Consider the following 17715-nt stretch of genomic DNA (forward strand, 5'->3'; position numbering starts at 1 on the left):
GGTGCCATGCCAGCCTCTCACTGCCTATGCAGTATAGGTAAGACACCCCTCTAGCAGGCCTTACAGCCCTAAGGCAGGGTGCACTATACCATAGGTGAGGGTACCAGTGCATGAGCATGGTACCCCTACAGTGTCTAAACAAAACCTTAGACATTGTAAGTGCAGGGTAGCCATAAGAGTATATGGTCTGGGAGTCTGTCAAACACGAACTCCACAGCACCATAATGGCTACACTGAAAACTGGGAAGTTTGGTATCAAACTTCTCAGCACAATAAATGCACACTGATGCCAGTGTACATTTTATTGCAAAATACACCCCAGAGGGCACCTTAGAGGTGCCCCCTGAAACTTAACCGACTGTCTGTGTAGGCTGACTAGTTCCTGCAGCCTGCCACACTAGAGACATGTTGCTGGCCCCATGGGGAGAGTGCCTTTGTCACTCTGAGGCCAGTAACAAAGCCTGCACTGGGTGGAGATGCTAACACCTCCCCCAGGCAGGAGCTGTAACACCTGGCGGTGAGCCTCAAAGGCTCACCCCTTTGTCACAGCCCAGCAGGGCACTCCAGCTTAGTGGAGTTGCCCGCCCCCTCCGGCCACGGCCCCCACTTTTGGCGGCAAGGCTGGAGGGAACAAAGAAAGCAACAAGGAGGAGTCACTGGCCAGTCAGGACAGCCCCTAAGGTGTCCTGAGCTGAAGTGACTCTAACTTTTAGAAATCCTCCATCTTGCAGATGGAGGATTCCCCCAATAGGGTTAGGATTGTGACCCCCCTCCCCTTGGGAGGAGGCACAAAGAGGGTGTACCCACCCTCAGGGCTAGTAGCCATTGGCTACTAACCCCCCAGACCTAAACACGCCCTTAAATTTAGTATTTAAGGGCTACCCTGAACCCTAGAAAATTAGATTCCTGCAACTACAAGAAGAAGGACTGCCTAGCTGAAAACCCCTGCAGAGGAAGACCAGAAGACGACAACTGCCTTGGCTCCAGAAACTCACCGGCCTGTCTCCTGCCTTCCAAAGATCCTGCTCCAGCGACGCCTTCCAAAGGGACCAGCGACCTCGACATCCTCTGAGGACTGCCCCTGCTTCGAAAAGACAAGAAACTCCCGAGGACAGCGGACCTGCTCCAAGAAAGGCTGCAACTTTGTTTCCAGCAGCTTTGAAAGAACCCTGCAAGCTCCCCGCAAGAAGCGTGAGACTTGCAACACTGCACCAGGCGACCCCGACTCGGCTGGTGGAGATCCAACACCTCAGGAGGGACCCCAGGACTACTCTGATACTGTGAGTACCAAAACCTGTCCCCCCTGAGCCCCCACAGCGCCGCCTGCAGAGGGAATCCCGAGGCTTCCCCTGACCGCGACTCTTTGAATCCAAAGTCCCGACGCCTGGGAGAGACCCTGCACCCGCAGCCCCCAGGACCTGAAGGACCGGACTTTCACTGGAGAAGTGACCCCCAGGAGTCCCTCTCCCTTGCCCAAGTGGAGGTTTCCCCGAGGAACCCCCCCCTTGCCTGCCTGCAGCGCTGAAGAGATCCCGAGATCTCCCATAGACTAACATTGCGAACCCGACGCTTGTTTCTACACTGCACCCGGCCGCCCCCGCGCCGCTGAGGGTGAAATTTCTGTGTGGGCTTGTGTCCCCCCCGGTGCCCTACAAAACCCCCCTGGTCTGCCCTCCGAAGACGCGGGTACTTACCTGCAAGCAGACCGGAACCGGGGCACCCCCTCCTCTCCATTCTAGCCTATGCGTTTTGGGCACCACTTGGAACTCTGCACCTGACCGGCCCTGAGCTGCTGGTGTGGTGACTTTGGGGTTGCTCTGAACCCCCAACGGTGGGCTACCTTGGACCAAGAACTGAACCCTGTAAGTGTCTTACTTACCTGGTAAAACTAACAAAAACTTACCTCCCCCAGGAACTGTGAAAATTGCACTAAGTGTCCACTTTTAAAACAGCTATTTGTCAATAACTCCAAAAGTATACATGCAATTTTGATGATTTGAAGTTCCTAAAGTACTTACCTGCAATACCTTTCGAATGAGATATTACATGTAGAATTTGAACCTGTGGTTCTTAAAATAAACTAAGAAAATATATTTTTCTATACAAAAACCTATTGGCTGGATTTGTCTCTGAGTGTGTGTACCTCATTTATTGTCTATGTGTATGTACAACAAATGCTTAACACTACTCCTTGGATAAGCCTACTGCTCGACCACACTACCACAAAATAGAGCATTAGTATTATCTATTTTTACCACTATTTTACCTCCTAAGGGGAACCCTTGGACTCTGTGCATGCTATTCCTTACTTTGAAATAGCACATACAGAGCCAACTTCCTACAAGTATAACATCCCTTCCATTTTTAGGTGCACTTAAGTTCAAAAGTATGAAACTCATCAATCTTAGATGAATCTAGTTTATATGTTCTTTGACATCTTTTAGTTTTCCTGTACTTTTGAACTAACATCTCCTAAAGAGAAGTGAGCAAAGGTATTGCACTGTTGACTAAAACCTTCTGCATGCTCTGGCTAGCTGTGTGATCCTGTCCTCTGGCTTTTTTTTTTTCCTTCTGTGAACAAGCCAATTGAGTCACCCAGAGGTTCTCCATGTTTCAAAACCTGTGTTTGTACTGTAAAAGATATTGTTTCTTCTGAAGGCTGGTGATGACCACCTCGAAAATCCCAGCTCCTATATACAAAAGGTGGTTTTCAGAGAAGTGTTAACATCATTCAAGTGCTTAGTCTGTGGTAAGTTTTCTCTGGCATGAGTGGGACCCTTGAAGTGGGGTAGACTCTGTTGACTGGAGGAAACAGTCTTCGTGTTTTTTCAACCATCCTTTTTTACCCTGTTATTCTGAAGACACTGTTTTGAATTGGTGCTACAGCCTTCTCTGGAGACAAGTTTCCAGTTGGACAGCTGCCACCAGTGATGGTAGTGTTGTTTCTCTACTGGAAGAACTTGACTGTGAAAGGTAGATACTTGTAAATGGAAACATCGCTCACCAACTTTATCTCCTGCTCACCACAATTCCCTCTCTCCAATCTCTGTTCTTTTGACTCTTGTGCTTATATGACACTGAATTACACCTCACATCTATATTCCCTTCAAACGCTGGGCATCAAGAAGACTGCTCTCCATTGGTTTTCCTTCTACATATGTGCTTTGTCTTAGTTGAGTAAAAGTCCTAATAGATCCCCACTAACGCCTCTTACGGTGAGTGTCCACCAAGGATCAGTGTTAGGGCCTCTTATATTCTCTCTGCACCACAACACTTGGTGACATCTCCTTTTTTGGCAGTGTAGGAAGTTGGCTCTGTATGCACTATTTCAAAGTAAGGAATAGTATGCACAGAGTCCAAGGGTTCCCCTTAGAGCTAAGATAGTGGCAAAAAGAGATAATTCTAATGCTCTATTTTGTGGTAGTGTGGTCGAGCAGTAGGCTTATCAAAGGAGTAGTGTTAAGCATTTGTTGTACATACACACAGGCAATAAATGAGGAACACACACTCGGAGACAAATCCAGGCCAATAGGTTTTGTTATAGAAAAATATATTTTCTTAGTTTATTTTAAGAACCACAGGTTCAAATTCTACATGTAAGATCTCATTTGAAAGGTATTGCAGGTAAGTACTTTAGGAACGTTGAATAATCACAGTAGCATATATACTTTTTTCATAAAACACAATAAGCTGTTTAAAAGTGGACACAGTGCAATTTTCACAGTTCCTGGGGGAGGTAAAGTATTGTTAGTTCTTGCAGGTAAGTAAACCACCTACGGGGTTAAGATTGGGGTCCAAGGTAGCCCACCGTTGGGGGTTCAGAGCCACCCCAAAGTCACCACACCAGCAGCTCAGGGCCGGTCAGGTGCAGAGTTCAAAGTGGTGCCCAAAACGCATAGGCTTCAATGGAGAGAAGGGGGTGCCCCGGTTCCGGTCTGCTAGCAGGTAAGTACCCGCGTCTTCGGAGGGCAGACCAGGGGGGTTTTGTAGGGCACCGGGGGGGGGTGTGGGGGACACAAGTCCACACAGAAAGTACACCCTCAGCAGCGCGGGGGCGGCCGGGTGCAGTGTGCAAACAAGCGTCGGGTTCGCAATGTAAATCAATGGGAGACCAAGGGGTCTCTTCAGCGGTGCAGGCAGGCAAGGGGGAGGCTCCTCGGGGTAGCCACCACCTGGGCAAGGGAGAGGGCCTCCTGGGAGTCACTCCTGCACTGAAGTTCCGATCCTTCAGGTGCTGGGGGCTGCGGGTGCAGGGTCTTTTCCAGCCGTCGGGATTTTAGAGTCAGGCAGTCGCGGTCAGGGGGAGCCTCGGGATTCCCTCTGCAGGCATCGCTGTGGGGGCTCAGGGGGGACAACTTTGGTTACTCAGTCTCGGAGTCGCCGGAGGGTCCTCCCTGAGGTGTTGGTTCTCCACCAGTCGAGTCAGGGTCACCGGGTGCAGTGTTGCAAGTCTCACGCTTCTTGCGGGGATTGCAGTGGTCTTTAAATCTGCTCCTCTGGATACAAAGTTGCAGTCTTGGTTGAACAGGGCCGCTGTTCTCGGGAGTTTCTTGGTCTCTTGGAAGCAGGGCAGTCCTCTGAGGATTCAGAGGTCGCTGGTCCTGGAGAAAGCGTCACTGGAGCAGGTTTCTTTAGAAGGCAGCAGACAGGCCGGTAGGACTGGGGCCAAAGCAGTTGGTGTCGTCTTCTTCTGCAGGGGTTTTCAGCTCAGCAGTCTTCTTCTTCGGTAAGTTGTAGGAATCTATATTCTTAGGTTCAGGGAAGCCCTTAAATACTAAATTTAAGGGCGTGTTTAGGTCTGGGGGGTTAGTAGCCTATGGCTACTAGCCCTGAGGGTGGGTACACCCTCTTTGTGCCTCCTCCCAAGGGGAGGGGGTCACATTCCTATCCCTATTGGGGGAATCCTCCATCTGCAAGATGGAGGATTTCTAAAAATGAGTCACTTCAGCTCAGGACACCTTAGGGGCTGTCCTGACTGGCCAGTGACTCCTCCTTGTTATTCTCATTATCTCCTCCGGCCTTGCCGCCAAAAGTGGGGCTGTGGCCGGAGGGGGCGGGCAACTCCACTAGCTGGAGTGCCCTGCGGTGCTGGAAAAAAGGGGGTAAGCCTTTGAGGCTCACCGCCAGGTGTTACAGCTCCTGCCTGGGGGAGGTGATAGCATCTCCACCCAGTGCAGGCTTTGTTACAGGCCACAGAGTGACTAAGGCACTCTCCCCATGTGGCCAGCAACATGTCTCGAGTGTGGCAGGCTGCTAGAACCAGTCAGCCTACACAGGTAGTTGGATTAGGTTTCAGAGGGCACCTCTAAGGTGCCCTCTGGGGTGTATTTTACAATAAAATGTACACTGGCATCAGTGTGCATTTATTGTGCTGAGAAGTTTGATACCAAACTTCCCAGTTTTCAGTGTAGCCATTATGGTGCTGTGGAGTCCGTGTTTGACAGACTCCCAGACCATATACTCTTATGGCTACCCTGCACTTACAATGTCTAAGGTTTGGCTTAGACACTGTAGGGGCACAGTGCTCATGCACTGGTGCCCTCACCTATGGTATAGTGCACCCTGCCTTGGGGCTGTAAGGCCTACTAGAGGGGTGACTTATCTATACTGCATAGGCAGTGTGAGGTTGGCATGGCACCCTGAGGGGAGTGCCATGTCGACTTACTCGTTTTGTTCTCACCAGCACACACAAGCTGGCAAGCAGTGTGTCTGTGCTGAGTGAGGGGTCCCTAGGGTGGCATAAGATATGCTGCAGCCCTTAGAGACCTTCCCTGGCATCAGGGCCCTTGGTACCAGGGGTACCAGTTACAAGGGACTTATCTGGATGCCAGGGTGTGCCAATTGTGGAATCAAGAGTACAGGTTAGGGAAAGAACACTGGTGCTGGGGCCTGGTTAGCAGGCCTCAGCACACTTTCAATTCAAAACATAGCATCAGCAAAGGCAAAAAGTCAGGGGGTAACCATGCCAAGGAGGCATTTCCTTACAGGCAGCTTACACTCTGACACATCTCTGATTGTCCCACTGCAATTTGAAATTGGGTGGCTCACATGTCCCTGATGTTCAACTCTTCCAAGTTAGTAGTTATCTACTTTCCTCTATTTCCTTTGCATCTCTAACCCCTGTTGCATCAAAACTTTAGGGATTCATTCACCAGCCCTTGTTCATACTTAGATGTTGATCATAATCTCAGCTGTGTATCCACACCAAAGTCATATTATATAGGCTAATCTGCTTTTTCCAAGTCAGTGAAACAAATGTTACTAATGATAGGCCATCATGAATTAATTCTCCAAATTATTCTATATTTTCATTCATTTTTATTGTTTTGACAAAGCTTGATCTTATTGAAGTTTGTTTACTACGGTTTGTAGATGTTTGTTTTAGTACTGTATGGTTGTAGCCTTTTTTCTTGTTTTTTTGTTGTTTTTAAACAGTCTGTAATGATTATATACATCAGAGGCACATGTTTACTTCTAAAAAAAAAAAATATATATATATGGTTTTCTTCTGACAGTGCGAAATGTTGGTCCTTCCTGTGTAAAATAATTTGGTTATATGATAATAAAAATTTGTCTTGTGCAATGCATTGAGTCAATTTTTCTTTTGTTTTGTATTAGGCTTAGTTGCACACAGTGATTTAGATGAACGGGCTATTGAAGCTTTAAAGGAATTTAACGAAGATGGTGCACTAGCTGTTTTACAGCAGTTTAAAGACAGCGACCTGTCACACGTTCAGGTAACAGTTTTTTTTTTTTTTGCTTATTGGAATGTTTGCAAATCTGTTCTCTGGCAAAGTATTTTTTTTATCTTGGTTTTAAATTTCAGGTGTCTATTTCCACTGAGAATTTGTTGAGAAAAAAGTCCTCTCCATTTCTTGGTAAAGGAGTACTGTGGTACCCTGGTACTTCTCTTCAGCCCTTTGTTTTTTTCCTAATGACTATTGTGTGTCCACAGGGGTTACAATTTGTCAGCTTTAGAGCTGGGCTTTCATGCCTGGGGAGCACCGAAAGTTAACCCCTTTGCAGTGACAGTGGCTACTGCCCCCTCAATACAGTCTTCATTACTGTGTTTGAACCATAATTATAGTCAAGCCACATGGCTTAAGAGACTACCTGTAAAAGATCAATTCAGTCACTATAACTGGTGCCTTGGATTTTATCTTGTCTGCGCCATGTATGAAAGATGTCCTGGTTTGTGTACATTACATGTAGACTCATGAGATCCATTGGACGCTGTGTGTTTCACACTGCACAAGCTTGTTTGCTCTTGGCTCATAATGCCCATCTCCATACTAGCTCCAGACCCATATTTTTAGGTCCTGCTACCTGATTGATCTGCAAGAATCTCAGGTCACCTGTGCAGTCCCAGCACTGAGTGATCTTCCACATAGATTCTCCACCCGAGGTGGCTGAAGGGAAGGGCTTACTTTAGGATCTACACGTAACTCGAATGACATGAAAATGTTCACTGAGTATTCTATATCAGGTCGAGGTCGCCCTCAGTGGATGCACAGCCGGTGAAATGTTGCAGTTGCTGGAAGGACCCGGAGAAACAATGTTGCTGAGCGAAGTTATCGCTGCTGCAGATTGTAGGTTCCTGTGAAGTCCAGTGATGGTTCCAGTGGCCAGAAGTCGAAGTACAAGTTGCAGAGGAGTCCTGCTGGAATCTTGCACGTCAAATCTAATGACCCACCCAAGAGGGAGACCCTTTATAGCCCTAAAAGGACGATTGGTCACCTAGCAGGGTGACCACCTTGCAGGAGGGGGCTGTGACGTCACCTGCCTGTCTGGCCACTTATGCTCCCAGAGACCTCTGCCCATCTTGGATTCAAGATGGCAGAATCCAGTGACCACCTGGAGGAGTTCTGGGCACCACCCCTGGGGTGGTGATGGACAGGGGAGTGGTAACTCCCTTTTCCATTGTCCAGTTTAACGCCAGAGCAGGGACTGGAGGTCCCTGAACCAGTGCAGACTGGTTTATGCAAGGAGGGGACCAAATGTGTCCTTCAAAGCATACCAGTGGCTTGGGTAGGTTACCCTTCCCAAGCCATGTAACACCTATTTCCAAAGGGCGAGGGTGTTGCCTCCCTCTTCCAAAGGAAATCGTTTGTTCTGCCTTCCTGGGCTTGAGCTGTTCAAGCAGCAGGATGGTAGAAACCTGTCTACAGGATGGCAGCAGCTTTGGCTGCCCGGAAAACCACAAAGCTCGTGAAAGCACTGGCTGGGTTAATCCTCACCTCTGTGTCCTTGATAGAATTTTTTCTTTTTCAATAGATAAGACATTTTTCATTCTACGTCGGCACCGGAGGCAAGGATTAGGCTGGTTTAAAGCTTATCCACAACCAGCGATACACTGCTGAGGACTGGCTTAAAGTAAAACCTTTTAAAGGTATAATCTGAAGCCCAGTTGACCGCTTTGAGAATACTACCAGGTGAGCTCCCAGAGCAAAAGCTTTTGAGACTGGTGCCCATTCGGTCTGGAGGGCTATAAATACCTTTATATCAATGCCAGGTTCCTGCCTGGCCCACCTAACCCATCTGGCAATAGTGGGAGATGAGGGAGCCTTATGCAGCTTATTAAGGGCACTCAGGAGCTGCCTCTCTCCATGGGGACGGATGTCTGATGTTAATACCTCGTATGCTTTAATACAGTGGACTAAGACTAGCTTGGGTAATTTGCAAAGGAATTGTAGGAAACAAAATGTGAATTACATTTTGTCCTTCTTGAAATACAGGAAGTAACTCCTTCCGGGGGGAGTACTCTACCAGTGAGATCCAGAGTCCTAACATCTGAAACCTGTCTACAGGTTCACAGGCATAGTAGGGTAGTGTAGGAAGTTGTTTATTTTGTGGTAGTGTGGTCGAGCAGTAGGCTTATCCAAGGAGTAGTGTTAAGCACTTGTTGTACATACACATAGACAATAAATGAGGTACACACACTCAGAGACAAATCCAGCCAATAGGTTTTGTATAGAAAAATATATTTTCTTAGTTTATTTTAAGAACCACAGGTTCAAATTCTACATGTAATATCTCATTTGAAAGGTATTGCAGGTAAGTACTTTAGGAACTTTAAATCATAAAAATTGCATGTATACTTTTCAAGTTATTGACAAATAGCTGTTTTAAAAGTGGACACTTAGTGCAATTTTCACAGTTCCTGGGGGAGGTAAGTTTTTGTTAGTTTTACCAGGTAAGTAAGACACTTACAGGGTTCAGTTCTTGGTCCAAGGTAGCCCACCGTTGGGGGTTCAGAGCAACCCCAAAGTCACCACACCAGCAGCTCAGGGCCGGTCAGGTGCAGAGTTCAAAGTGGTGCCCAAAACACATAGGCTAGAATGGAGAGAAGGGGGTGCCCCGGTTCCGGTCTGCTTGCAGGTAAGTACCCGCGTCTTCGGAGGGCAGACCAGGGGGGTTTTGTAGGGCACCGGGGGGGGACACAAGCCCACACAGAAATTTCACCCTCAGCAGCGCGGGGGCGGCCGGGTGCAGTGTAGAAACAAGCGTCGGGTTCGCAATGTTAGTCTATGAGCGATCTCGGGATCTCTTCAGCGCTGCAGGCAGGCAAGGGGGGGATTCCTCGGGGAAACCTCCACTTGGGCAAGGGAGAGGGACTCCTGGGGGTCACTTCTCCAGTGAAAGTCCGGTCCTTCAGGTCCTGGGGGCTGCGGGTGCAGGGTCTCTCCCAGGCGTCGGGACTTTAGGTTCAAAGAGTCGCGGTCAGGGGAAGCCTCGGGATTCCCTCTGCAGGCGGCGCGGTGGGGGCTCAGGGGGGACAGGTTTTGGTACTCACAGTATCAGAGTAGTCCTGGGGTCCCTCCTGAGGTGTTGGATCGCCACCAGCCGAGTCGGGGTCGCCGGGTGCAGTGTTGCAAGTCTCACGCTTCTTGCGGGGAGCTTGCAGGGTTCTTTCAAGGCTGCTGGAAACAAAGTTGCAGCCTTTCTTGGAGCAGGTCCGCTGTCCTCGGGAGTTTCTTGTCTTTTCGAAGCAGGGGCAGTCCTCAGAGGATGTCGAGGTCGCTGGTCCCTTTGGAAGGCGTCGCTGGAGCAGGATCTTTGGAAGGCAGGAGACAGGCCGGTGAGTTTCTGGAGCCAAGGCAGTAGTCGTCTTCTGGTCTTCCTCTGCAGGGGTTTTCAGCTAGGCAGTCCTTCTTCTTGTAGTTGCAGGAATCTAATTTTCTAGGGTTCAGGGTAGCCCTTAAATACTAAATTTAAGGGCGTGTTTAGGTCTGGGGGGGTTAGTAGCCAATGGCTACTAGCCCTGAGGGTGGGTACACCCTCTTTGTGCCTCCTCCCAAGGGGAGGGGGGTCACAATCCTAACCCTATTGGGGGAATCCTCCATCTGCAAGATGGAGGATTTCTAAAAGTTAGAGTCACTTCAGCTCAGGACACCTTAGGGGCTGTCCTGACTGGCCAGTGACTCCTCCTTGTTTTTCTCATTATTTTCTCCGGCCTTGCCGCCAAAAGTGGGGCCTGGCCGGAGGGGGCGGGCAACTCTACTAGCTGGAGTGTCCTGCTGGGTTGGCACAAAGGAGGTGAGCCTTTGAGGCTCACCGCCAGGTGTGACAATTCCTGCCTGGGAGAGGTGTTAGCATCTCCACCCAGTGCAGGCTTTGTTACTGGCCTCAGAGTGACAAAGGCACTCTCCCCATGGGGCCAACAACATGTCTCGGTTTGTGGCAGGCTGCTGAAACTAGTCAGCCTACACAGATAGTCAGTTAAGTTTCAGGGGGCACCTCTAAGGTGCCCTCTGTGGTGTATTTTTCAATAAAATGTACACTGGCATCAGTGTGCATTTATTGTGCTGAGAAGTTTGATACCAAACTTCCCAGTTTTCAGTGTAGCCATTATGGTGCTGTGGAGTTCGTGTTTGACAGACTCCCAGACCATATACTCTTATGGCTACCCTGCACTTACAATGTCTAAGGTTTTGTTTAGACACTGTAGGGGTACCATGCTCATGCACTGGTACCCTCACCCATGGTATAGTGCACCCTGCCTTAGGGCTGTAAGGCCTGCTAGAGGGGTGTCTTACCTATACTGCATAGGCAGTGAGAGGCTGGCATGGCACCCTGAGGGGAGTGCCATGTCGACTTACTCGTTTTGTCCTCACTAGCACACACAAGCTGGCAAGCAGGGTGTCTGTGCTGAGTGAGAGGTCTCCAGGGTGGCATAAGACATGCTGCAGCCCTTAGAGACCTTCCTTGGCATCAGGGCCCTTGGTACTAGAAGTACCAGTTACAAGGGACTTATCTGGATGCCAGGGTCTGCCAATTGTGGATACAAAAGTACAGGTTAGGGAAAGAACACTGGTGCTGGGGCTTGGTTAGCAGGCCTCAGCACACTTTCAATTGTAAACATAGCATCAGCAAAGGCAAAAAGTCAGGGGGCAACCATGCCAAGGAGGCATTTCCTTACACAACCCCCCCCCAAACGAAAGAGGATGAGACTAACCTTTCCCAAGAGAGTCTTCATTTTCTAAGTGGAAGAACCTGGAAAGGCCATCTGCATTGGCATGGGCAGTCCCAGGTCTGTGTTCCACTATAAAGTCCATTCCCTGTAGGGAGATGGACCACCTCAACAGTTTAGGATTTTCACCTTTCATTTGCATCAGCCATTTGAGAGGTCTGTGGTCAGTTTGAACTAGGAAGTGAGTCCCAAAGAGGTATGGTCTCAGCTTCTTCAGGGACCAAACCACAGCAAAGGCCTCCCTCTCAATGGCACTCCAACGCTGCTCCCTGGGGAGTAACCTCCTGCTAATGAAAGCAACAGGCTGGTCAAGGCCATCATCATTTGTTTGGGACAAAACTGCCCCTATCCCATGTTCAGAGGCATCAGTCTGCACAATGAACTGCTTAGAATAATCTGGAGCTTTGAGAACTGGTGCTGAGCACATTGCCTGTTTCAGGGTGTCAAAGGCCTGTTGGCATTCCACAGTCCAGTTCACTTTCTTGGGCATTTTCTTGGAGGTGAGTTCAGTGAGGGCTGTCACAATGGATCCATATCCCTTCACAAACCTCCTGTAATACCCAGTCAAGCCAAGGAATGCCCTGACTTGAGTCTGGGTTTTTGGAGCTACCCAGTCCAGAATGGTCTGGATCTTGGGTTGGAGTGGCTGAACTTGGCCTCCACCTACAAGGTGGCCCAAGTAAACCACAGTTCCCTGCCCTATCTGGCATTTGGATGCCTTGATAGAGAGGCCTGCAGATTGCAGAGCCTTCAAAACCTTCCTCAGGTGGACCAGGTGATCCTGCCAGGTGGAGCTAAAGACAGCAATATCATCAAGATAAGCTGTGCTAAAGGACTCCAAGCCAGCAAGGACTTGATTCACCAACCTTTGGAAGGTGGCAGGGGCATTCTTTAAACCAAAGGGCATAACAGTAAACTGATAATGCCCATCAGGTGTGGAGAATGCTGTCTTTTCTTTTGCTCCAGGTGCCATTTTTATTTGCCAGTACCCTGCTGTCAAGTCAAAGGTACTTAGAAATTTGGCAGCACCTAATTTATCAATGAGCTCATCAGCTCTTGGAATTGGATGGGCATCTGTCTTGGTGACAGAATTGAGCCCTCTGTAGTCCACACAAAACCTCATCTCTTTCTTTCCATCTTTGGTGTGAGGTTTGGGGACTAAGACCACTGGGCTAGCCCAGGGGCTGTCAGAGCGCTCAATTACTCCCAATTCCAGCATCTTGTGGACTTCCACCTTGATGCTTTCCTTAACATGGTCAGACTGTCTAAAGATTTTGTTTTTGACAGGCATGCTGTCTCCTGTGTCCACATCATGGGTACACAGGTGTGTCTGACCAGGGGTTAAGGAGAAGAGTTCAGGAAACTGTTGTAGGACTCTCCTACAATCAGCTTGCTGTTGGCCAGAGAGGGTGTCTGAGTAGATCACTCCATCTACTGTGCCATCTTTTGGGTCTGATGACAGAAGATCAGGGAGAGGTTCACTCTCTGCTTCCTGATCCTCATCTGTTACCATCAACAGATTCACATCAGCCCTGTCATGGAAGAGCTTAAGGCGGTTCACATGGATCACCCTCTTGGGGCTCCTGCTTGTGCCCAGGTCCACCAAGTAGGTGACCTGACTCTTCCTCTCTAGTACTGGGTAAGGGCCACTCCATTTGTCCTGGAGTGCCCTGGGAGCCACAGGCTCCAGAACCCAGACTTTCTGCCCTGGTTGGAACTCAACCAGTGCAGCCTTTTGGTCATACCAAAACTTCTGGAGCTGTTGGCTGGCCTCAAGGTTTTTGGTTGCCTTTTCCATGTACTCTGCCATTCTAGAGCGAAGGCCAAGTACATAGTCCACTATGTCCTGTTTAGGCTCATGGAGAGGTCTCTCCCAGCCTTCTTTAACAAGGGCAAGTGGTCCCCTTACAGGATGACCAAACAGAAGTTCAAAGGGTGAGAATCCTACTCCCTTCTGTGGCACCTCTCTGTAAGCGAAAAGCAGACATGGCAAGAGGACATCCCATCTCCTTTTGAGTTTTTCTGGGAGCCCCATGATCATGCCTTTTAATGTCTTGTTGAATCTCTCAACCAAGCCATTAGTTTGTGGATGGTATGGTGTAGTGAATTTATAAGTCACTCCACACTCATTCCACATGTGCTTTAGGTATGCTGACATGAAGTTGGTACCTCTGTCAGACACCACCTCCTTAGGGAAACCCACTCTGGTAAAGATACCAATGAGGGCCTTGGCTACTGCAGGGGCAGTAGTCGACCTAAGGGGAATAGCTTCAGGATACCTGGTAGCATGATCCACTACTACCAGGATATACATATTTCCTGAGGCTGTGGGAGGTTCTAGTGGACCAACTATGTCCACACCCACTCTTTCAAAGGGCACCCCCACCACTGGAAGTGGAATGAGGGGGGCCTTTGGATGCCCACCTGTCTTACCACTGGCTTGACAGGTGGGGCAGGAGAGGCAAAACTCCTTAACCATGTTGGACATATTGGGCCAGTAGAAGTGGTTGACTAACCTCTCCCACGTCTTGGTTTGTCCCAAATGTCCAGCAAGGGGAATGTCATGGGCCAATGTTAGGATGAACTCTCTGAACAGCTGAGGCACTACCACTCTCCTAGTGGCACCAGGTTTGGGGTCTCTGGCCTCAGTGTACAGGAGTCCATCTTCCCAATAGACCCTATGGGTTCCATTTTTCTTGCCTTTGGACTCTTCAGCAGCTTGCTGCCTAAGGCCTTCAAGAGAGGGACAGGTTTCTTGTCCCTTACACAGCTCCTCCCTTGAGGGTCCCCCTGGGCCTAAGAGCTCAACCTGATAAGGTTCAAGCTCCAAAGGCTCAGTTCCCTCAGAGGGCAGAACTTCTTCCTGAGAAGAGAGGTTCCCTTTCTTTTGCTGTGTTGCAGTTGGTTTCCCAACTGACTTTCCTTTCCTCTTGGTAGGCTGGGCCATTCTTCCAGACTCCAGCTCTACTTGTTCACCCTGTGCCTTGCATTGTGCTCTGGTTTTCACACACACCAGTTCAGGGATACCCAGCATTGCTGCATGGGTTTTTAGTTCTACCTCAGCCCATGCTGAGGACTCCAGGTCATTTCCAAGCAGACAGTCCACTGGGATATTTGAGGAGACCACCACCTGTTTCAGGCCATTGACCCCTCCCCATTCTAAAGTAACCATTGCCATGGGATGTACTTTTCTCTGATTGTCAGCGTTGGTGACTGTGTAAGTTTTTCCAGTCAGGTATTGGCCAGGGGAAACCAGTTTCTCTGTCACCATGGTGACACTGGCACCTGTATCCCTCAGGCCCTCTATTCTAGTCCCATTAATTAAGAGTTGCTGTCTGTATTTTTGCATGTTAGGCGGCCAGACAGCTAGTGTGGCTAAATCCACCCCACCCTCAGAAACTAGAGTAGCTTCAGTGTGGACCCTGATTTGCTCTGGGCACACTGTTGATCCCACTTGGAGACTAGCCATACCAGTGTTACCTGGATGGGAGTTTGGAGTGGAACCTTTCTTGGGACAGGCCTTGTCTCCAGTTTGGTGTCCATGCTGTTTACAGCTATGACACCAGGCCTTTTTGGGATCAAAGTTTTTACCCTTGTACCCATTGTTCTGTGAAGAGGCTCTGGGCCCACCCTCCTGTGCAGGTTTTTGGGGGCCTGTAGAAGACTCTTTACTATTTTTAGTTTTGGTTGTCTCATCACCCTTCCCCTGGGGAGTCTTTGTGACCCCTTTCTTTTGGTCACCCCCTGTTGAAGTCTTGGACACCCTTGTCTTGACCCAATGGTCCGCCTTCTTTCCCAATTCTTGGGGAGAAATTGGTCCTAGGTCTACCAGATGCTGATGCAGTTTATCATTGAAACAATTACTTAACAGGTGTTCTTTCACAAATAAATTGTACAGCCCATCATAATTACTTACACCACTGCCTTGAATCCAACCATCTAGTGTTTTCACTGAGTAGTCTACAAAGTCAACCCAGGTCTGGCTCGAGGATTTTTGAGCCCCCCTGAATCTAATCCTATACTCCTCAGTGGAGAATCCAAAGCCCTCAATCAGGGTACCCTTCATGAGGTCATAAGATTCTGCATCTTGTCCAGAGAGTGTGAGGAGTCTATCCCTACACTTTCCTGTGAACATTTCCCAAAGGAGAGCACCCCAGTGAGATCTGTTCACTTTTCTGGTTACACAAGCCCTCTCAAAAGCTGTGAACCATTTGGTGATGTCATCACCATCTTCATATTTAGTTACAATCCCTTTAGGGATTTTCAACATGTCAGGAGAATCTCTGACCCTATTTATGTTGCTGCCACCATTGATGGGTCCTAGGCCCATCTCTTGTCTTTCCCTCTCTATGGCTAGGATCTGTCTTTCCAAAGCCAATCTTTTGGCCATCCTGGCTAACTGGATGTCCTCTTCACTGGGGCTATCCTCAGTGATTTCAGAGGTGTTGGTCTCTCCTGTGAGGGAACCAGCATCTCTGACTATTATTTTTGGAGTCAGGGTTTGAGGGACCCTGTTCTCCCTAGATAGGATTGGTAGGGGGGAATTGTCCTCCAAGTCACTATCCTCTTCCTCTGAGTTGCCACCCTCAGAGGGGTTGGCCTTTTCAAACTCTGCCAAAAGCTCCTGGAGCTGTATTTTGGTAGGTTTGGGGCCCATTGTTATTTTCTTTATTTTACAGAGTGACCGTAGCTCCCTCATCTTAAGATGGAGGTAAGGTGTGGTGTCGAGTTCCACCACAGTCACATCTGTGCTAGACATTTTGCTTCTAAAAGTTGGAATACTTTTTAAGAATCTACAACTGGTTCTAGAATCTAATTCAAACTTTTACAAACTTTTAAACTCTAAAAAGAAATGCTAAACAGGATCTAACACAAGGCCCTAGCAGGTCTTTTAAGAATTTAGAAAACTTTTCAAATTGCAAAAATCAATTTCTAATGACAATTTTGGAATTTGTCGTGTGATCAGGTATTGGCTGAGTAGTCCAGCAAATGCAAAGTCTTGTACCCCACCGCTGATCCACCAATGTAGGAAGTTGGCTCTGTATGTGCTATTTCAAAGTAAGGAATAGCATGCACAGAGTCCAAGGGTTCCCCTTAGAGGTAAAATAGTGGTAAAAAGAGATAATACTAATGCTCTATTTTGTGGTAGTGTGGTCGAGCAGTAGGCTTATCCAAGGAGTAGTGTTAAGCACTTGTTGTACATACACATAGACCATAAATGAGGTACACACACTCAGAGACAAATCCAGCCAATAGGTTTTGTATAGAAAAATATATTTTCTTAGTTTATTTTAAGAACCACAGGTTCAAATTCTACATGTAATATCTCATTTGAAAGGTATTGCAGGTAAGTACTTTAGGAACTTTAAATCATAAAAATTGCATGTATACTTTTCAAGTTATTGACAAATAGCTGTTTTAAAAGTGGACACTTAGTGCAATTTTCACAGTTCCTGGGGGAGGTAAGTTTTTGTTAGTTTTACCAGGTAAGTAAGACACTTACAGGGTTCAGTTCTTGGTCCAAGGTAGCCCACCGTTGGGGGTTCAGAGCAACCCCAAAGTCACCACACCAGCAGCTCAGGGCCGGTCAGGTGCAGAGTTCAAAGTGGTGCCCAAAACACATAGGCTAGAATGGAGAGAAGGGGGTGCCCCGGTTCCGGTCTGCTTGCAGGTAAGTACCCGCGTCTTCGGAGGGCAGACCAGGGGGGTTTTGTAGGGCACCGGGGGGGGACACAAGCCCACACAGAAATTTCACCCTCAGCAGCGCGGGGGCGGCCGGGTGCAGTGTAGAAACAAGCGTCGGGTTCGCAATGTTAGTCTATGAGAGATCTCGGGATCTCTTCAGCGCTGCAGGCAGGCAAGGGGGGGATTCCTCGGGGAAACCTCCACTTGGGCAAGGGAGAGGGACTCCTGGGGGTCACTTCTCCAGTGAAAGTCCGGTCCTTCAGGTCCTGGGGGCTGCGGGTGCAGGGTCTCTCCCAGGCGTCGGGACTTTAGGTTCAAAGAGTCGCGGTCAGGGGAAGCCTCGGGATTCCCTCTGCAGGCGGCGCGGTGGGGGCTCAGGGGGGACAGGTTTTGGTACTCACAGTATCAGAGTAGTCCTGGGGTCCCTCCTGAGGTGTTGGATCGCCACCAGCCGAGTCGGGGTCGCCGGGTGCAGTGTTGCAAGTCTCACGCTTCTTGCGGGGAGCTTGCAGGGTTCTTTCAAGGCTGCTGGAAACAAAGTTGCAGCCTTTCTTGGAGCA

At 48.8% G+C, this 17715-nt stretch overlaps 1 protein-coding gene across 9 annotated transcripts in view; it reads left to right on the forward strand.

The window, feature by feature from the left end:
• Window positions 1-17715, forward strand: part of SYNCRIP (synaptotagmin binding cytoplasmic RNA interacting protein) — a 392640-nt gene that overhangs the window by 52352 nt on the left and 322573 nt on the right. For all 9 annotated transcript variants that reach the window (XM_069235574.1, XM_069235575.1, XM_069235576.1 and 6 more), the window contains exon 3: window positions 6619-6737. In XM_069235574.1, the coding sequence (XP_069091675.1) occupies window positions 6619-6737 (119 nt within the window). The remainder of the gene's footprint in view (window positions 1-6618; window positions 6738-17715) is intronic.

This window comes from Pleurodeles waltl, chromosome 5 (assembly GCF_031143425.1).
Source record: "Pleurodeles waltl isolate 20211129_DDA chromosome 5, aPleWal1.hap1.20221129, whole genome shotgun sequence".
NCBI lineage: Eukaryota > Metazoa > Chordata > Amphibia > Caudata > Salamandridae > Pleurodeles > Pleurodeles waltl.